The sequence below is a fragment of the Talpa europaea genome (assembly GCF_964194135.1).
Source record: "Talpa europaea genome assembly, chromosome: 10".
Classification (NCBI taxonomy): Eukaryota; Metazoa; Chordata; class Mammalia; order Eulipotyphla; family Talpidae; genus Talpa; species Talpa europaea.
The window spans coordinates 20878251-20899899 of record NC_140077.1 but is presented as its reverse complement, the minus strand read 5'-3'; the positions used below and the strand labels follow the sequence as shown (position 1 = coordinate 20899899).

The 21649-nt window shown below is 45.3% G+C and overlaps 2 protein-coding genes across 3 annotated transcripts in view; both read right to left on the bottom strand.

The window, feature by feature from the left end:
* Window positions 1-201: 201 nt before the first annotated feature.
* BLOC1S2 (biogenesis of lysosomal organelles complex 1 subunit 2) lies at window positions 202-6398 on the bottom strand (the record flags this gene model as incomplete). Of its 2 annotated transcripts, none has more annotated exons than XM_084245336.1 (5): window positions 202-233; window positions 1729-1833; window positions 2613-2732; window positions 5851-5967; window positions 6321-6398. In XM_084245336.1, the coding sequence occupies 5 exons, from the start codon at window positions 6373-6375 to the stop codon at window positions 202-204; spliced, it is 429 nt and encodes a 142-aa protein (XP_084101462.1). The 2 variants fall into 2 exon arrangements, with proteins under 2 accessions (XP_084101462.1, XP_084101461.1); XM_084245335.1 differs by having other exon boundaries at window positions 202-230; window positions 6321-6375.
* A 1938-nt stretch (window positions 6399-8336) lies between these two features.
* Window positions 8337-21649, bottom strand: part of PKD2L1 (polycystin 2 like 1, transient receptor potential cation channel) — a gene marked incomplete at its 3' end in the record, with an annotated part of 38342 nt that continues 25029 nt past the window's right edge. Inside the window, exons 3-15 of the mRNA XM_084244570.1 lie at window positions 16592-16719; window positions 15904-16157; window positions 14789-15013; window positions 14472-14700; window positions 13629-13799; window positions 13265-13446; window positions 12813-12933; window positions 11573-11671; window positions 11263-11384; window positions 9950-10076; window positions 9181-9299; window positions 8794-8917; window positions 8337-8480 (exon numbers count right to left, since the gene is read on the bottom strand). Coding sequence (XP_084100696.1) covers window positions 8337-8480; window positions 8794-8917; window positions 9181-9299; window positions 9950-10076; window positions 11263-11384; window positions 11573-11671; window positions 12813-12933; window positions 13265-13446; window positions 13629-13799; window positions 14472-14700; window positions 14789-15013; window positions 15904-16157; window positions 16592-16719 — 2045 coding nt within the window. The remainder of the gene's footprint in view (window positions 8481-8793; window positions 8918-9180; window positions 9300-9949; window positions 10077-11262; window positions 11385-11572; window positions 11672-12812; window positions 12934-13264; window positions 13447-13628; window positions 13800-14471; window positions 14701-14788; window positions 15014-15903; window positions 16158-16591; window positions 16720-21649) is intronic.

Here is a 21649-nt window from a genome sequence, read left to right as displayed (position 1 = left end):
AGTATGAGTTTCTGAGGGATAGTGCCTCAAAAGACATTCAGGAGTGGCCACAGTCCTCCAGTTTACTCCAATGTTGGCATATTTCTGGGAAGAGCAGCATAGTTCCTTCCAAGGAGTTTTGACAATTCATCAGTCTCAAGATTCATGTCTTATAAAATATTCTTCCACATTAAAAAAGACTGTCCCACAGGAACAAGCATTTCATCGCTTCTCCAGCTTCTTGTACTTGGCTTCTGCTTGGGAGAAAGAAAAAGGAAGTTATATTTTTTAAAACTGAACCTTACATAGACACTTTTTGGTTAGCATTTCCAGGCAAATTCAAAAACACCTACATTAGCTTTCATTTCATCATCTGTCCCAAAAAACAGATCGGTAACGAGCACAACTTAAATATTCAAACAAACACACATACACACACACAATTGAGAACCCAACATAAGGTTACTAAGTTTTAACCCTGTAAATAGCACCTCTGAATATACTGGCACTTGAGCCACCAGAAGAAGCCTTCCAAAAGCACAGGAAATTACTATCCACGTTACTGTCCCAGGTATCTCTGGGAGCCAGAATGGAACTCTCAGGAAATATAAATGTATGTTCCCACCTTTTGTTTATTAATTCCTACCTCTCACTCTAGGAAAGCAATTCTGAAAGAGAGATTTATTACACCATCAAATAAGCCTCTCAGTGTGATAGATTTCTTTTTTCTTTGAAACGTCAAAAGTACCTGGTACAATGCCTTCTACATATTAAGTAAACTCAATTGTGGACAATGAGACTGTTAATCACTGCCCATGTCACCACCCTGGTCAAATCTCAGCTACAAACCACTCTCATGAAGTAGCAAAACCATTGTTGATGAAAATAAAATAATGTGCAAATTATACCTAGAACTAAAACAAATTCATTATCTTTAATCATGGACAAAAATAATTAAATGAAATTTAATTTAAAATAAAATAAAAGAGCCATAGTCAGTAAGTCATGAGCACTACCAGCATCCTTAAAGGAAAAGTATTCCATCATGAAAACCTTAATTGACCACTGTTTTTTTAAGGCATGTATCTACATTATTCAAGATGATTTAGCCTGCTGCATCACATGTATACTAGGTCTTCTATATACTAGCTTTGTATTCTTACCCAAGCTACTTAACCACTTCAACCAGTAAAATGGAGGTGAAAATCATGTACTTATCTTGTAATTACAGGGAAGATAAAAAACATAATACATGTAGGGCCTCCCCAGTGGCGCAGCGGTTGAGCGCTGGGTTGCAAAGCTGCCTGCAGCCTCTGCAGCGCCAGTTCGATCCCCGGCTGCAACCCAGCCACCGAAGGAGAGACCCACATGGCGCGCAGACCTCTCCTGCCGCCCGCTGCTCCTCTCAGCAGTGTACTTCGGTCCTTCTGCCTGCTCTGCTCCCCGCTCTGGCTCTGATGAATTCTCTCACCCTCCCGCGCTTCTGACTGTACCCAGTGCTTGCATAAATAAATAAATAAATAAAACTTAAAAAAAAAACAAAAACATAATACATGTAAAACCCTAAGAACAGCATCTGATATAGCATTAAATACTCAGGAAATGTTATTTTTCTCTACTAAAAAAGTTATTCTGACTAAGCTTTTGTGAAAATTAAAATAGATCTTTGTAGGCGCACCATAAATGTTAGGTATCATATTAGTTAAGGTCATACTGGCATCAAATCAAAACAGAAATAAAAATGGTTACCCAGTTTTTTTGAATACGCATCCAACTTGTAGGCTGCCTGCTCAAGAGCTGCTACCTGCTCCTCAATTACATTGATTTGATCCAGATAAGGCTGCAATCCAGCATCTTTAAAAACAAAGACAGGTCACATGTTTACACAGCATCATCCAGGAGTGTGGAAGAAAGGGAAAGTGAGAATGTGAATATCTCTCCAGCTCTACGTGAGGCAGACTAGCTGGGGTAACATGATTTTGATGACTAGCAGGGCAGATTTTTTAGAAAACAGTAGCTAGTTGATCAGGCATGAACTAAACAAATAAGTCCTTTTCATCTACTAGTTTTCCTCTCTTTTACATGCATTGCTCACCATCCATGTCACCACCCTGGTCAAATCTTAGTTAGCTACAAACCATTTTCTCTTTTACATGCATTGCTCTCCAAGCAAACTTTCCATGACTGATTCAATTTCTCGGGTACTCCCAGAACAAGAAAGAATAAACTAGAGACAGGGAACACAAATGACAATGGAAAAGTCTCTTTTGCCACTCTAATTAGCATTTTTCATTTACAGATGTTCTAGTTTTCTGTTTATATTTATAGAGTAGTCCTTTATATATTTCATTGTTAAATCCATTTATTAGAATCTAGTCACTTTTCCTCTGCCCTGACCCCCGTTTTCCAGAAGAAACCAATGAAATTAAGATTCAGAAGCAGAAATAATCACACCACTAAGCATGCTAATCCTCAGAATGGAAGAAATTAACCTTTACTTTGTAATTCACTTTTAGGAGATGAGCTCTCTGAGGACAAGGGCCATGTTCCCACCCCTTCTCCACAGCCCCAAGCACAAAAGAAAAAAAAAACATTAAAAACAAACACGTTTAGTTATAAATTTTATTACTTACACTTCTGGTTTAAGTCCTTTAAGTTTCGACTAATGTTTATAGCAATATCTTTCATTTCAAGATACTTCAGGCTGGTTAGTTTATTCATATTTTCCAGGAGTTTATAGTCTTCACTAGTGGCTTTAAAACAAACAGAAGAGAGGATGCCTTTAAGATTAAATCTTAGATCACTGGAGCGTGGAATTATCGGTCAAGTGGTTGTTCAAGGCTGGACCTGGGGACTGTCAAAGGATCAGGTGATTTTTGATCTATGACATTCATACACAGCCTGTGTACTAGGAACATCTAGAGACTCAGACAATATTAGCAACCAGGTAAGAACCAGAAGCTTAATCATCTTGGCTAGAAAGGTAAAAGATAAACTTAAGTGCTCAAAAAAGGGAGGTAAAATATAGTCCTGGTATCTCTACAACTTGAAAACATGTAATCTGGAAGATAGCATCATACATACATACGTAAAATCAACTAAGATCACACCACTATTAAGTAAATCATTTATTACAGTGATTCCATCTTGTATTTTATGCACTTAATTTTCCAAACCATTTGCCTTCTTTTCATATCCTCAATTCCCTTCCCCACCCTACTCAAAACAATTGGCCTTTATTCCAATTTTCCTAAAAGCCAAGTCCATTTACATAAGTTCCCTCAACCTTTCTGCCTCTCCTCTAAACTCTTCTGTAGCATATTTTCCCAAGAGGCAGAAGTGTTTCTGCCAGAACAACAACTCTTGTGCCATTGATCCCAACTTTTCTACCTCCTCAGGAACTCTCTTCAGTCATCTCCCTTCTCTTGCATTTTCAAGATCTCTCTCCATGCTGAAACCTTCCTCTCTATCTAGAAATATCTCCATTGGGGTTTCTCTAACCCAAAACCACTGCCTCCATTCAGCTAGACCTATACTATTTGCTTAGTAAGGCAAAGGTGCTTCACTGTTAACGTCTAAGAGCAGCTTTCACTCACTGCTTCCTTTTCTTCACCATTCACTCATATAAACTTGGAAGGTGGGCCTCTCCCCCCACCATCCAGAGAAACTGCATGCTCCAAAATATCACTGCTCTCCTAAACACCAAACCCATGACATCCTCAGTTATTATCCTCCTGAACCTCTCCATAGTATCTGACACCACTGAGCTAGCTCTCTTCTGAAAATGTTCATTTCCTTCGGCTGCTCTGGCATTGTACTGCTCCTGGTTTCCTAAACTCTTTCTAACTGCTCTTTCACTTTCTATGTCAAATCCTTTCTTATCCAAGCCTTTTAACTACTAGTTCTCAGCTTTTTCTTAATTATAACATGTGACTCATGTTTACATGGGTGGCACATCCCCATGGGCATTCCTAAGGTTATGCTAGCTTCCTCTCAAACTTAAGAAAGCATTTGTGCAAGCAAGAATGAATGGCAATTACAGGAAAATTATAATCTGCTTAACTTTATTTTTATAATAAATAAATCAACTGAACACCTACGTACCTTAAATACTGAAATTAAAGGCAAATTAATTGCCCTTTTCCCTAAGATTTTAGTCTAGAGCCTTTTATTTGCACTCTAAGCAAATCTTTGGCAATCTCATCCTTTGCGCAACTCACACCACTATGCAGGTGACTCCCAATCCATTTCTCCTGCTCTGAGTACTCCTCATACTCTGGACTCACATGTTCAAGTTGCCTGAGCATCTTGAAAATGGTCACCTGAGTGTCCTGATAATATCTAAAATCAGTTAAGCCAAAACTGAAAGTATTATTTTTGCACTAGGATATGGTTCCTCTTTCCAACTTCTCTGTCTCGATGATACCACAAAAGCTTAAAATCTCATACCATGTCAGGCTGCTCCCATTCCTCAATACCTTAACACGTCAACAAGTCCTATAAATTCCATTTTGTTGTGTTCTTGCACCTGTGCTCTCTCCTGTTCCTTTTTATCACTCTGTTCATTTTTCATCACTCTCTCACAGACCATGATTATTTTCCACCTGAAACATTGCTCATCTATCTCTGGTATCTCTCCTCCATAGTCATAGTCAGTGCTATCGTATTAGTTTCTCTAAAACAAGGGTCACACACTCAAATACCCAGAAGCCAGAAAAATAATATAAATGTGTGAAGCAAACAAGATGTTCATATATTAAACACATTAGAAAAATTACTCATTTCCACAAAGAAATATGCTCTCTCTCACTTCTTGGAATATGTGGTTCTCTGTAAGTCTATTGTTTATTTTACCAATGTTAATAGAGAAACTAGTACAGAAAACCATTTCCGTACCACTAAGTTGAAAAGCAACAGTATAATAATAGTGGTAAATAGTAGGTGACACCAGTTCTCAGCAAGAGGAAGAAAACAGGGAATGGACTCCCTGCACATCACTAACCTATGTAAAAGAGACAACTGCTCAGTTCTAGTCAATTATAGCCTCAATTAGTATCGCCAAATCTTTAGAAATTTAAAAAAAGACAAGAATCTAGATTTTGTTACTTGGTTTCTCTTGGTAATAAGTAGTCAGATTGATAAACCCTCCTATTCTGCCTTAAGCCTTTTCTCATAGAGTCTGATTTCCAAATTTAGCTCACAGCAATTTCCTGGGAAAGAAAAACAGTATAATAAATGCTTACAAGAAGCCACACTGAACCCGACTCTTTTTTTAGACGCTCCTCTACACATGAGTTATATGTTCACCTGGAAACACACACACACACACACACACACACACACACGTCCCAAAGGCTGGGTCACCAAATCCTCAAACCAACCTAAGAGTCCCTAAAGTTGCAGGTCACAACCCATTCACCAATTTAATTTCTCTTTGGCCGAGTAAATACACCCACTGTAGCCAAAACAACAACCACATCCGTGGTTTATACCACCACTCCACTCACTAGTCGTTAACTCCTTTCTCAACTTTGCTCAACATACACTTTCCACAAGGACTCACTTCCTTTTTTTTTTCTGTTTTAGTCTACACCACGGAGTTCCACAGAGTTGTATTAATTCTTATATTTCGGAAACGGAAAATATTTCGTGAATTTCCCCCGGGGCTGGGGGATGGGGGTAGAGGAATGAGCGGAGCAGTCAGGACCCGTCCCTCGTTCAGCATTCATGACCTCCCCAAACTTCCCACAGGCATATTTCAGGGAATCTGGAGTGATCATCGACTGATGCTGCTGAAGCACCTCACCCCTCTCCCACCGTTCCAGAGAGTGGTGCATCAGGCTACCGGAATCATCCCACACTCCAGCTCACCCGTCAGTTCCCCGGTCAGGTAAGTTGCCATTTTGGAGAACATGTCCCGGCAGAGTTCATTGATGTCAGCCTCTGCGGGCTCCTTCGCTTCCTCAGCTGTCTCCACCGCGGCATCGTCTGGGTCAAGAGAGAATGGGTGTCCTGCCTTACACTGGGTCCCAACGCACAGCAGCCTCTTCCCACATCCCTCCACCTGTCATTCGATCACATCGGCTCCATTCTGAGCCAGAATTTCAAGTCCCCCTGGCGTCCTTGCCCCACTTAACACGCCAACTTCTCCACCCGCCGACCCCTCAGTTCTCCACCAACCGGCGGCCAAACCCTGTCTCCTTGACAGCACAAACACTCCCAGACACACAGGTGCACCCCTCCCACCTGCCCGCCCTGCTCGGTGAGCCCGGCCACCCAGGGCCCCTACTTGGAAGCCCAGGCCTCCCCCGGGACTTTTCATGTTCGTCCACTCCAAGTACCTCGAACGGGCTCCTCTCGCAGAGGGGCCGGGACGCCCTCCGCAGCCGCCGCCATGCCGGACCCGCGCCGCTTCCGGTTCTGGGAGCCTGCGCATGCGCGTCGGCGTCCGGCCCGCGGCCCGCAGCCCCGCGCGCCCTCCGCCCCTGGGCTCAGGGGAGCCGATGACAGTGACCGCCGGGTGTGCGCACGAGCCCGGCTGTGTGGAGCCCTTCCACATTTAAGACTGGCGACTTCTGGAACTGAGGGTGTGCGCCTCCCCGCAGCCATGCCCTAAAGGTGTCACTCGTTTAGCAAAACCTACCAACTGCCTGGGGTGGGTGGACCCGGGGTGTCCCGCTGACCAAAATATGCTGAGCTAGTTTACTCCCTCCCCAGAGACTCCACACCCCAGCCGGGACTGGTCGCCTAAAGACTGCTCAGGAATCCTGGCAGTTGAAGGTAGTTGCATCCAGGCGCTGGAAGCCTCCAGGCATAGACCCCTGAGCCTAAATATTTTTTCTTCCAGTGTCCTGTATTTACAGCAACTCATTGGTTCCTTTTGCTTAAGCTGTAGGCCAGTGCCTACTTCTCTTGGATTGATACCACCTTTCTGGAAGAAAGCTTAGATCATACATTATTTTCCGGTCATACTTTGTTTCAGATCTAGAATCCACTCTGGCTATCTTAATTGCATTTAGCTGCTTCACAGCTCACCTTGGTATAGCGTGTACTTGGTGGAATGCGAGACCGGGTGGGTGAAGGGAATGGAATGGACGAAAAGAAACTACTGGGGAGCAACAGAAAGTTCAAAATGAGGAAGGAATAAAGGTCACAGGGGATGGGAGAGGGGGCATATATGTAGCATATTTCCCCATGCAGGCCTGAGCACCCAAAATCTTGGTGCAGGAATTTTTGTCTTACTGTCCTCCCTTGCCGTCCTCCATCCACACCCTCTCACTTCCCATACCAGACAACGCTCACAACAGGGACCTCCGATCCCAAAGTAAGGGCTACTTTACTCTCCCTGAAGGCACAAGGTCTCCCTAGGTCACTGTCTGCACTCTCTTTAATGGTACAATCACAGCTCCTACCATTTCAAGCCACTCCTCAGAACCACAAGTTCTTGTTTCAGAACTTAAAGCAACCCAGCTCCTTTCCATCATCACAGCCCCACTCCACAGCTCCTCGGGGTGAGCTTTCCCCAGCCCAAGAACAGAACAGATCAGTTCCTGCCTCTCTTTTTCCCTTGCCATCACAAAGCAAAGGCACAGTCCTGTTTTCTTAAGGATTTTTATTAAAAGTCAGCAGGGAAGCCAGCATTGTCCTATGGAAAATAGAGTCAGAGCCCAGCACACTTAGTGACAAATTCTTGGCTTCCTGAGGTCATTTCATTGTCCGGTTCTCCTCAGGCCCCAAGTTAGGCTCCTGGATTACGGCCTCTTCAGTTATTAGTGTTCAATGGTATGCCGGAAAGCAGGTCCTCCACTGAGTCTTGGTGGACTTGGCCCTGGGGACATCACTCCAACTCCATGCCACATGTCATCTCCCCCCAAGTGAGGAAATCTCTCCTCTAAAGGCTTCCCCTTCTCTTTCAGGGAAACTCCATGGGGAAGACAAGAACCCCAGAGGTACTAGCAGAAGATCTCCAGGTGCACAAAGGATAAGATTCACTGCTGTTGGGAAGAGGTCTAGATATTATCACTCACTTGCCTCCTGCTTTTTTCACAAGTCATGGCTACCTGGGTGCATAGGGAAGGTCATTGCCCTCCTTTCCTTTGTTCTGTTTGTGATTGCCTTTTTTTTTTAGTTGTCACAGCATAACTGAGAGGGAGTGAGAAACCTGGTGGAAAATGTTACTTCACAGAGCTACAGGGTTGCGTGGCTATACAGACAAAGGCTGAGTCACAGGCCCAAGCATGACACCTGCCTACACACAGACACAATGACTCAAAAGACCAGACACTGGGTTGGACTCAGTGGCAGCAGCAGAGGTGGCAGCAGCTGCCCTACAAGTGGAGGGCGTGTGCAGAGGACACTTATGGGGAGGCAGAGGGAGAGAAGCCTGCTCTCTGGTGCTTTAGGACCCCTCCCCCATCATTCTCATGCCCATTCTGGACTCCCCAGGAGGCTGGAGTCACAGCTGGAGCTGGCTGGAGGTGCTCCCAAAAACCTTGTTCTCCCTGTTGGGAAAAAAAAAGGTACGGGTCACTGGAAGAAGGAGTTGGTGTCCCACTTTCCTTTTATCTGGATCTGATTCTCCAGCCCCACACCAAGGCCAAGGCATTTCTTAGACCCGAATGACCAAATTCAGGTCTTCCCTCTACCCCCTCCCCTTTGCTGATATACTGACTACTCTGAAGAAAATGTTGCCCAGGAAACTGAAAACATAGGTCTTTCAAAAATGTTTTGTCTTTCCCCCCTCCATCTCTTATGGAAATGACTGTAGAATTTGGCTGTGGGGAGTTAAGAGACCCCAGGTGAAGGGCCACTCACCATTCCTGGGGAGGGAGCCAGCTGCCCCTTCCTTTCCAGCATCTTCAGCTTTGAACCCACAGCATCAACCTGGGACACAACTCCTTCCAGAACAGACTCCAGATGCAGGACTCTCCTTGTGAGTCTGTGCAGGGTTTGAGAGATCCCAAGGGAGGAGAAATATGAGTCTGGGGAGGCCGAGTATCTATAGAGGCCAGGGTGTGTATATGTGGGGAACAGAATGGTGCATCTCTTAATGGGAGCAAGGAAGGTACGGCCTACTTCATAGGGAGAATTAAAGGACAGAGTTTCTCCTTAGACTAGGTCAGGGGATTGGAAGATTGTGGAAAGAAAATCAAAGTAGGATTTTACAATCAGAGTCAGCCCTGGGGCTCTTGTTTCGCGTACTTGTAGAATTCTTCTCCTGAAACCCCGCCACCTGCTCCGGCAGCCTTTGGAACCGAATCTCCTGGTGGGCTATTCACAACGCACCGGCCCAGGATCTGAATCTCAGTGTTGAGAGCCACCTTGACAAGGAAGTCAGAGGTCAGAGAAGGGAAATGACTGGAAGACCATTGTTCCTGTTCCAATACCTGATTTAATGGACTCCCAGGACCTGGGGTCCAGTCCTTGCTCTTCCCCTCCCTTCTAGAAGCCTCGATTAACCAAGTGCTCCCTGGAAACCCATTCAGTTCGGGAGAGGAGGCACAGACCAGAATACCTGCAGCGTATCCTCTTGCCTTTGGCCTTTTGGTCTCCCCTGGGTGGGGATGAAGGAGGCACAGCGGGGGCAGCTGAGGATCAGACTTTGAAAATCCTAGAGATGTCAAGTCCTCAGAAAGAGTTACCAGGATTCAGAGGCAACTGATCCTTTCCCCCAAGACTATTTTGGAACAAAGGTTCTCAGCCTTGACTGCGCATTGGGGGACTTCTAAAAAGTACCAATGCTGAGCCCCCTAGAGAATCTAGTCTAGGGTGTGTGGCCTGAGTATAAAGATTTTGAATAGCTCCCAGGGTATTCTAGTGTGCAACAGTTTGCAAACCACTGTTTCAGAGAGTTGTTTCCTGTCCATCTATCTGAAGATTTTCATTTTGGGTTCATGTTCTGGGTGTGTTGACAGGGAAAGGAGGGTGAGCAGCTTCTTTACACTGCCTCTCCCCAACCAGCTGGGCTCACCCTCTCTTCTTCCAGACCCTGTCGCATTTGGTCCTGCTCCTTCTCATCCAGGATGTGATTCCCATCTTGGTCAAATCTGGTGAAGGCGGCTGTTAGCTCAGTGATCTCCTGCTCTGCATGCCCAAGTCTGCGGAGAACAGGATGATAGAATGACTTCTGCCCTGCCATGGCTGTCATCTCTCTGTTATCAATTTCTCCAGACTCCACTCTTTCGCCAGACTGTGGCAAGAATTTTGCTCTCTGGGGAAAAGGGGGGCTACATGGGAAGGTCAGGACGTCCAAGGGTGAGCAATTTTACCTCCAAGAAATCACTTGAATCTATTTCTTCCTCCCTTGACTCCTGCCAGCTAAGTTCAGGCCCTGTGATTTCCTATAGGGATTATTAGAAAATCTCTCTGCTCTGGAAAACCCATCTACCCCCTACCTCCAGGCTTCCCCTTCATTCCCTACCCCTGAAATCCAGAGTAATTAATATTTTTTAAGAGCAGGACTAAATATACCTCTTCCTTGCTTAAAATCCCTCCTGGGCACCCTGTTCTTTGGATACACTGGTGATCATCTCTTGCCCTCACCCACAGGCTGCCAGGCTGCCTTTCCCAAAGTGGCTGGCGCCCCTTTCTCTGACCACTTCTCCTGGTATGCCCCACATTTTACTTGGCCCTTTAGCAAGACTCAGCTACTCATTACTGCTGTGTGCTGCAGATCTCTGTGTCCTTGTAGAAGCTTTCCTCTTGTGGAATTGCTTCCTCTGCTTGTCCATATGTAAGCTCTTTATTCTCTAAGACCATTCTTAAGCATTACCTCTTCCAAGAAGTCTTCTCTTAAACTTAAAGATCAAATTGATGACTCTCTCACAGGTCACTTTTTTGCTGAACTTATTCTGTGCTTCAAATTATTTGCTTACATGTCTATGAACTCCTAGAAGATAAAGACTGTGTCTCATTTAATTTGGGCCCTGCTTATTGCCCAGCTCACAGCACTGCTTACAATTTATTTGTTCAGTGTTTGCTTATATGTTTAGCTGGGAAGCAGGGAGAAATGGCTAAGGGAATGGCATATGTGGAAGAATATAGATCTAAGAGCAGAGTTATGTGGGGTTGAGGGATGTATGTAGTAACTAGGGGATTACTTTATCACATTACTCCTAGGAGTTGTTCAACAAGGTCCAAAGTGTTACTGAATATGTTCAGAGACCTGTAAATCAAGGGCACAATTCTGAAGGTCAGGATCAGAGACCTACAGGCCAAAAGCAGAGGCTTGTAGGCAAAGGGTATATGACCAATGCCAGGAAGCCTGGATCTCTGGTTTCTCACTCTTTCAAGGTATTGCTGAAATCTTCAAACTGGATCTTCTGGTCTGCACCCTGCAGGACCTTCTGCACATCTGAAACCTGTTCTTTCCTCAGACGCAGCCTCAGTAGGGTCTTGTTATAGCCCTGAGAGGAGAAAGGAAACAAGTCCTGTTCCCACAACCTCCTCCTTATCTCTTGCCGCCACCACAGGCTGCCAGGATTAAATCAAAGGCACACAAGACCATGGTCTCTACACTGGTCAGGGACAGACCAGGACAGAGTCTGAGCCCTGATGCAGATGTGTGGTTCAAGATGATGGAGGAGTCAGTCACCTGTTTCAGGAGGTCAGAAAGCTGCAGCTCATCCTTCTGTCTAGCCAGCTCCTCCTTGACCTCTGAGTATGTGTCATTGATGATGGCCAGGAACATGTTCTGGAGAATAAAGTAGGACACTTTATTACCCTCAGACCCACTAAAAGCATTGAGCCCACTGACCCTACTAAGAACTCAGACACATGTTCTAAAAGGGCCTCTGCTTTCAACCCCAGCTCTGCAGTCTACATGGGGACTCATATCTCAGGGTCCCCAGAGTCCAACCTTTCAGAGCATCCTGTTAAGGGTGGACCATGCTCCCTCATCAACCTGGTGTCCTTACTCAGTTGCTGCATAACCCGGCTACAGTGATACCCCAACATATTCTATCTATCCCTTCCACATAAGGGTCTACTAGGCACTGGAACCAGAAACTTTTCAAGGTGAGGGAGTAGTTGTACTCTGTTTATCATCTGCCCCAATCCATGTCTGTATCGCATCTATTGGTCAAATAAAGAAAATTGTATCGGGGCCTCTCTGGTGGCGCAAGGGGTTAAGACGCAACCTGTGAAGCTATCCGGTCACTGCAGCTCGAGTTCAATCCCTGGCTAGCCAGGGAGCAACCCATATGGCGCAGTAGACCTTTCCTGTCTCGCCCACTGCTCCCCTCAGCAGTTTATTTCAGTCAGTCTCCCTGTTCTGTTCCCAACTCTGTCTGTGGCAAATCCTCTCACCCCCCCCACCCCCCACACACACTTCTGGCCTGTACCCAGGTTCTTGTATGCATAAATAAATAATCTTTTAAAAAGGACTTTAAAAAAAAAGAAAATTGTATTAGTGACTTTGTTAATGAAACTCAAACCCAGACCTTTCGTGGTTGGCAGGGAAAGAGAATAAATACAAAGCAGTGGTAGCAGAAAGAGTCTGAGATTCCCGGAAGGGAAGTCTTGGAGAATGGAGCTAGAAGTTTTCAGGCGCAGCTCCTTCTCATGAAACACTTATATCCCTTTTCTCCTTGAAGGACAAGGGTTTGATTTAAGTGAGGGGCCTGCATATTCCTCTGCATACGTTGGTGCTGACCACACTGGCCACATTAGCCAGGTCTCAGAAGATCCCTACCCCCACTCTCCATCCTTGATTTGAGGAACCCATCCTACTCTTGACTCGTCAGGTTTTGGTTCTACACTCTCCCACAAAACCCCCCTCTGCAGGCCTTCTCCATCTCTATCCCTCAAAGCCCCACCCTCAGAAGGGCCCTCACCAGGAGCACAAAGAAGACAAAGAACACATAGGTGACGAAGTAGGCAGGTCCCAGGATGCGGTTCGCATTGTCAATAGCATTGTAGTCGAAGTCCCCAAGGATGATCCGGAACTGAGTAAAACTGAAAGACAAAGGTTTGGGCCTCACCCAGAGCCCCACCATATCTCTGACTCCAATCTATAACCCATCCCACTCGTCTAACTACTGCTCTTTGCTCTTCAGTGAACTCTGAATATAGACCCCCCCCTATTGCACCTCCAATCCAACCTGACAGGTGCACAGAACCCCGAGCACACACCAGGCTTCTGAGGACTCTCACACAGATGTTTCAAGCACAGACATGCCCACACATATTTACCTAGCACCCTCAAGGACACACACACATACACACACACACACATACACTATGGAGTGGGAGGGGCTGGGATGAGTGAAGGGGACAGGATACACACATGCACTTGATGAAAGTGCTAAAGTTTTCCACTTGGGTCCCAAAAATCAGGTAGCCGAGTTGAGCATAGGCAAAAAAAACGATGAAGAACATGACAGCAAAGCCCAGGATGTCCTTGGCACAGCGGGCCAGTGTGGAGGAGAGCTGGGTCATGGTTTTGTTGAAGCTGATGTACTTAAATACCTTGAAGGACCGTGTTGAGCCAAGCATTGAAAAAAGAAAAGAGAAAATCTTTGAACAGTCTACTTCCATAGCCTCTAGAGGCCACAGGAGCTACCAAACAAGACGAGGGAAATGAAACAAGTACTGAGGAAGGGAGAATGAGTGCCCAGATATGGAGCTGGGGGTGAGGAGTCCCAGGGTACCTTGATCCAGGCAAAGAAGAGGTTGACAGCATTCATGTTGTTGTACTGTGTCTGCCAGAAGGCGAGGAACTCAAAGTCTGCATATGTGTTTGGCTGCTGCAGGAGCTTCCCCATCAGCCGATTCACCTCGAGGGTTCGGAATATGTGGAAGCCCACAGCCACAATGGAGAGCTGCCATCACAGGGGGCAAAGGGGGGCTTGATAGTCAAGGAGAATCTTAAAGGGAATTCAGAAATGTCCCAGGGGAGAGCTGGAGTAGGCAAGACAGGTGGGGGAAAAGTCCCTCCCTGCTGAGTTGTCTACTACTTCAGGTACAAATAGAAGTGAACAGGATGATTGGGAGCATCTTAAAGTCGAGGAAAAGGCTGTGGGGCCAGTGGTAAGTTACACAGTGTTCTTATCAAGGACACCAGAGAACTGGAACCAAGTAATTTTATTTCTCCCAACACTTCCCAGCTTTGGGCAGGAAATAAATATGTCTTGTTAATAGGAAGGAGAAAAGGGGAGATGCAGACTATTTTGATAGAAGACAAGAGAAAAGGAAGGAGTTTCAAAGGGGCAAGTCAAAAAGGCAAGGGACAGAGAGGAACATGTTGTCAAATGCATAAAGAAGAGAGCAGGACTTGGATTACAGGCAGAGGGAGAGGGGGTGTGAGAAACAGGGTTTTCCCCAGAATGAGCAAGGGGAACACCCGCCTCTGGCTTAGGGATTTGTCACATGGTGACCTGATCAGTAATTATGAGGCGTCTTGGGGCTCCAAAGGGAACAATTTGGAGTCCCTATCAGGGTGTATCTCCCCCTTATCCTGACACATCTCATGTCCAACAGCAACTGTCCCTCACCAAGATGATGACCAGGTCCAGGATGTTCCAGATGCTGCGGAGGTAGCGAAGCCGGTGGATGTGGAGCTCCAGAATCTCTTCTACCACATAATAGAGGATGAAGACACAGAAGATGATCTCGCAGCCAACAATAAAGAAGTCCCAGTTGCTGACATAGCGGATCAGCTTGACTGTACGGATTTGCCAGGATGGGATGGCCCCTCCTGTAGCTGGAAACTCCACCACCAGTCTGTGGGAGGAGGTGGAAGAGGAGCAGTTCTTCCCATCATCTCTCCCCCCACCCTTACTATAGAGTTGAAGTTTAGGGAAGGACCCACCTCAGCACACAGAAAAGATTGATGTTGGCATTGTAGACTGAGAAGTCGATGAATACTACCCGGGTGCCCCTGTCTAGCCACAGCCCCTCCTGAAGCTCCTGGAGAGCCTCTGCACTGGCCTGTCGGGACCCTGGAAGGTCCAGGTAGTAGCCACCTCCACTGTAGCTGGTGAGTAGGCCCCAGTGGGAGGAGCCTCCCAGCTCATCCTGCGAGTGGTATGTCCACCTGACACAGAAGAAGAGTAAAGGTCAGAGTCAACTAAAACTTGGTGTCCCGAGGCAATGTCAACACCTTACGATTCCCTAAGATCATAGAGAATTTCGTTTCACTTATCATAATATATATTTCACATAAAATATCTTGTTTGATCCTGATAACTGGTTGACCAGAGAGGGCATATATCATCCATATATTGCAGATGAGGAAACTAAGGCTCAGAGGTGTGTAAGATAATCCAGTTAGTTAGCAGCAGATGTCAATCTCCAATTTTCTTATGTCACCCAAGACAATGGATGATAGACCCTAGCCCCACCTTTTACCTCAGCCTGAGTGGTCAACATGAGCTAAGCTCCTGTTTCATACCATCCAGAAAAGACCCGTTCTATTCTTGTGCTTGTACACCTGGTTGCTTGCCCCACTGATTCTTTGTTCTGTCTACAAGCTTTCCTCCTTAGACCATTGTTGCCATCTTCTTTCTGACCTATACACCCTTTCCCCTTTCTGCTTTAGTTCCCCATCCATCCTTCACACTGTGCTCCCCTATCAGTTCCAAGGGTCAGATTCTTCCAACCCCAACTCATGTGGCAGCATCAATGTTTCATCCATTCTCCATGCCCCCAAGGGACTTCTGGGCAAGAAAGGATGTCTTCTCTGGCAGGACCTGTGTGCAGAACAAGTCCAGAAGATATGGCTCTGCCTGCTAATACATCTTCTCTATTCCTGAGTGACTGAGACCACTGTCTCTAAACAGTGATACTTGGGATTCAGAGAGATGTCCCCCTGCTCTCTCCAAGTACTCCCAAGTTTCTTTAAGACTCAGTGGAAGTGGTTCCCAAACCTGGGGATGGTGTCAGGCCCAGAGGGACAAGCCCTGCAACATTGGTGGGGAGACTCACGCTGTTCCATTGAAGGGCCCAAAGGGGAGTTTCTCTTCTTTTTCAGGAGAGTAGACATCATAGCAGCTCAAAATGTCTTCACGGAAGTCCTCATGCACCACGCAGGAGTCATTGCGGACCCTGAGCTGCCGCAGTCTTGGAACCCCCAGCAGCAGATTCTCATAGTAGATGAAGGAGTGGGAACCATGACCCAGGCTCTGGTTGTTGTACCATTTGGTCCAGTATAAACTGTCCAGTAGTGGACCCTGGGCAAACTAAACCACAAAGCTGGATTGGGCCTGATCCAGCCTCTCCTGACCCCTACCCTTAGAATGACCTTTGCCCTCCCTCCCAGACCCTCCATCTTGTCTCCAGTCAGCTTCTATTGGACTTCTCAGCTGACCCATAAACCTTGACCAGCTCTTGACTTGATATGGCTTTATTCTTTACTGAAACAGCATTTTGAAGTCCAGCTTTACCTCTGACTCCCAATTCTAGTCACGTTGGCTTGACCCTCTGATCAACATCTACTTGAACTCAGATCCAACCCATTAATTCTTGCTTGACCCTTTGAATTACCCCAATCCCAGACTGACCTAGTCTTTTGATGTGGCCAGATCCACCATCTGACATCCCTGAACTTTGGCTTGTGGCCTCACACTTCACACCATTGAGAAGGAGAGGGGAGGGGTAGAAACCTCATACTTACATCCCAGAAGTCTGTCATGCTGCTGATTGCCTGAAAGGAGACTCCGGTGTCTGATGGGGTATGTAAGAAGAGCTCAGACATCACTTTGGTGTAGTAATAGGCACTGGAGCTTGTCATTCCATAGGTCACTAGAAAATAACCCAAGAGGCTGTGTCCTGCTTTCTGTTCCCATCTGCATTCTCCAGAGGAAACAGGAAAGTCCATTGTCCTGGGCCCAGAGATGCTACCTTGATGGAAACCCATCGGACCTACCACCTAGAGTTCACTGAGGAGGCTGGTAGCGCTATCAGGGAAACCAGAGGGTGCATTAGGGAAGAATTGTGTCCACAAAGACTCTTCCTAGCCTTCCAATTCACTTCAGAAAGATTGAACTCCATTAATGAATTGTCTCTTAACACTGTCATCTGAAAATTCACTTTTCTCTTCCTGAACCATTTTAATTTCTTAGTTCTTACTCCCCAGAATGAAGAAATTTCTACTTTCTGCATCAGGTAGTACTTCCTCTTATTTGTCCGACATTTTATATTCTTGGAAAAATACCTCCAAATTCTAGAGTACTCCAAGGCTCACAATAGACATTTTACAATGGATATAAGGTCTCTTGGAATCATGGAAGTGGGAGGTGGGGACAGCACCTCTGATCCTGGTGCATCCTGATGGGCATAGTTGTTTCCTGAGGGAGGGACCTGGAGTATCACCAGATTAAAAAAGACTTGGCTTTAGTCCTGAAGAACTGGATCTCTCTCAACTACTCTACCACACATATTTACTCTAAACTAGGGCTATCGAGGATGTTATCAGCTTTCTGGTTACAAGAATTTGAAGAGTATAAGTCATATATTTTGTATATTGTCTCTCAATTTAGACTTGCCTGATGTTTCTTTACTTTAAATTCAGGTTATACAGCATGACAAGGAATATAAAAGAAACAATATTGTGTTCTTCTTAGTCATCGTATCAGAAGGCACACACTGATTAATTTTATCATTATTGGTCATATTAACTTTGATCCCTTGTTAAGTTAGGTGGTGTCTTCCTGCTGTCTTCAATGTAAAACTACTGGTTTTCTCTTTTAATTAATACTCATTTTGTGGGGAAATACTTTGAAACTATCTAGTTTTAGCATACACAGATGACTTTTATCTCATTATTACTATTATAGCTGTCAAATGGTGATTTTTCTCTTTCTGTCTTTCCTTCTGCATTATTTGTTGGTCGACATTCTCTTCAGGAAGAGTTTGTCCTTCTTCCTCATATATTAATTTTTGTATATCAGTATGAACTCAGGATTCTTGTGCTGTTTCTATAGGTAATGATTTGTCAATATTATGATACATATTCTAAATAAAATTTTAAACTAGTTTGTGAAAGACAAAGAAAGACTCAAGAATTGTTTCAGATTAAAAGAGACTAAAGAAACATGAAATCCAAATGCAATATTTACAGTTAGCTAGTGCTGGATCCTGGATGATATTTTTTCCTCTTTCTATAAAGGCCTTTAGTTGGATAGTTGATAAAACTGTAATAAGGTCTGTTTGTTAAAAGGTAGTACTGGATCAGTGATAATCTCCTGATGATGAGAAGAGAATCTCCTTGTTTTTAGAAGACATCCATTATATTATTCAGAGTAATGGTAAATTTGCTTTCAATTTACTTTCAAATAAGTGTGTGTGTGCGGGGGGGGGGGTTGTATGTGTGTGAAAGGGAGGTAGAGTGAAAGAGAGACATGATAAAAGCAAATAAGTAAGGTAAAGTGTTCATATTTGGACAATATGGATGAAATATATATGTGTATACATGTATACACAGGCTGAGGAGGTCGACCTGCAGGCCAGCCCCAGCCCAGCCTGGAAAGTGAGGAGATCAACAAGTGAGCCGGCCCTAGCCCAACCTGGAGGCTGAGGAGGTCGACATGCGGGCCGGCACCAGCCCAGCCTAGGCTGAGGAGATCGACCAGCAAGCCGGACCCAGCCCAGACTGGAAACTGAGAAGGCCGACCTGCAGGCGGGCCCCAGCCCAGCCTGCAGCTGAGGAGGTCCACCTGAAGGCCGGACACAGCCCAGCCTGAATGCTGAGGAGGTCGACCTATAGGCTACTCCCAGGCCAGCCTGGGGGCTGAGGAGGACCACTACCAGGCAGGGACCAGCACAAGACTGGAGGCTGAGGAGGTCGACCTGCAGGCCTGGACCAGCCCAAGCCTGGAGGCATAGGAGGTCCACCTGCAGGCAGGCCCTAGCCCGGCCTGGAGGCTGTAGAGTTCGACCTGCAGGCTGTACCCATCCTAGCCTGATGGCTGAGGAGTTCGACCTACAGGCTGGACCCAGCCCAGCCTGGTGGCTGAGGAGGTTGACCTACAGGCCGGGACCAGCCTAAACCTGGAGGCAGAGGAGGTCCACCTGCAGGCAGGCCCCAGCCCAGCCTGGAGGCTGAAGAGATCGACATTCGGGGCTGCCCTGGTACAGCCTGGAGGCTGAGGAGATTGACCTGCAGGCCGGCCTCAGCCCAGGCTGGAGAGTGAGGAGGTCAACCTTCTGGCAGGCCCCTGCCTAGCCAGGAGGCTGAGGATGTCTACCTGCAGGCCGGACCTAACCCAGCCTGGAGGCTGAGGAGTTCGACCTACAGGCTGGCCCCAGCTCAGCCTGCAGACATATATATATATAACATATTCTTATATATAACAATATACATATATAAGATATGCACATTCTTATATATATATATGTTCTTACACACACACACACACACACATATATAAGAATTCTTTGTATTATTCTTTCAGGTTTTTTCTAAGTCTATAATTATGTCAAAAAATTTTAAAGTAGGATTTATTTATTTGCGTTATTCCCTTTAAAATTTTTCCTTTCAAGAAAGTCTCCTGCACTGATGGTGGGAGTGCAAACTTGTCCAACTACTATGGAGAGCTTTGTGGAGATTTCTTTCTTTTTTTTTTAAGATTTGTTTGTTTGTTTGTTTGTTTATTTATTTATACAAGCACTGGGTACAGTCAGAAGCGTGGGAGGGTGAGAGAATTCACCAGAGTCAGAGCAGGGAGCAGAACAGGCAGAAGGACCGAAGTACACTGCTGAGAGGAGCAGCGGGCGGCAGGAGAGGTCTGCGCGCCATGTGGGACCCTCTTCTGGTGGCCGGGGAGCAGCCGGGGATCACACTGGTGCTGCAGAGGCTGTAGCAGCTTCGCAACCCAGCGCTCAACTGCTGCGCCACCAGGGAGGCCCTGTGGAGATTTCTTGACCTACTAAACATAGAGCTTCCATAGGATCCAGCAATTCCACTCCTAGGTATTTACCCAAATGACACAGAAACATTAATTCAAAAGGGCACCTGAACCGTATGTTTATAGCAGCTCTATTTTCAATAGCTAAGCTCCGGAAACAACCCAAATGACCAAAAATAGATGACTGGATCAAGAAGATGTGGTACATATACACCATGGAATATTACTCAGCGATCAAAAAAGATAAACACATGCAGTTTGCAGCAACATGAATGAAGCTAGAAGGGATCATGCTCAGCAAAATAAGCCAGAAAGAAAAAGAAAAATACCAGATGGTCTCACTCATAGCAGGAATTTAGAAAACTTAAATAAGAGACCAGGAAAAAGACTAATCAATACAAAGTAAAAATCAAAATCAACAAGCAACTATAAACCAGAGACACACTGGGGTGGGGGGTAGAGAGAGGGGCGGGAAGAGGAAAGACTAGAGTCAAAATAAGGGGAGAGGTGCAATTTTATGGGGAATATAACCATAATGAAAATGCATACATTGTGCAAAGATGAAAAATGATGTAAGAATTATATAAAATAAAATATTAAAAAAAAATAAAATAAAACTTTTCCTTTTCAGGGCCTCCCCTGGTGGCACAGGTGGTTGAATGCCACGCTGTGAAGTTGTGAGTGGCCTCTGCAGTGCCAGCTTGAACCCCAGCCGGTGAGGGTCCCACATGGCGCAGCAGACCTCTCCTGTCTCACCCGCTGCTCCCCTCAGCAGTGTATTTCAGTCAGTCTGCCTGTTCTGGTCCCCACTCTGTCTCTGGTGAATTTACTCACCCTCATGCACATCTGGCCTGTACCCCAGTTCTTTTATAAATAAATCTTTATAAAAAATACCTAGTTGTAATTAAATGTTTATAAAAAAATTTTCCTTTTCAGATCTTGTGTCATATTTTCTCCCACCACCCTATCTGGAAAGGAAATGTATGGGGTGGACTGGAGTCTGTCCTCCGTCTCGAAAGAAAGAGGGCCCTGGAATGGTACCACATCAAGCACAAGCAATATCATACTTGTCTAGGGGGAGGAAATTAGCGAAGGAAGTATTAACACTTCCCATTCTACCTGTTAGGTCCAAGAGATGACTGTACTTTTCTCTAATGCAAACCTATGACTACCTGGAAAAGTCAGACTCAGCCTTTCAGAATCTGGAAAACAGGCTACAAATGAAACGTCTATGTGCCGAAAGCCCATCACACTATTATAACTGTTGGTCAGTGAGTTAACTTTTCCGAATGCAAAGGCTGATGAAATTGCTGCTCCGTGTGAACAGCCACTAGGTGGTACTTGTTGCTGTAGCTTTTCCTCTTGTCCAGTTATCCAATTCCAAGTTACTGCCAGGAATTAACACTGTTCTGAACAGCTTGTTGACCCTTTGTGGAGGAATACACGCCCGTTAACCAAGACAGTAATGACTATATATTCTGTGAAAAATGGCTTTGCCTCTTCAAATGCCCTCCTACTCTCAGAAGCTCAGTATTTACTCTTTGTCACTTTTTCATTGAAGTACATATGTAGAGAAAAGACTAAGAAACTACTTTAAAATTCTTGCAAATTAGGATCTAAACCTTGTTTAGGACATTTTCAGTACCTTCTTTCCAACCAAATATCCTTTCTTCTTTGTTAATTCTTAAGTCTGAAAATCTTATACTTTGCTCCATGAAACAAGACATGCTTTCCTCCATTATTCTCTGAAAACCAATAGAATATTTCTCATATTCCAAATTGATAGTAGATCATATTATCCATCAAACTGATTATTCTGAAGACAT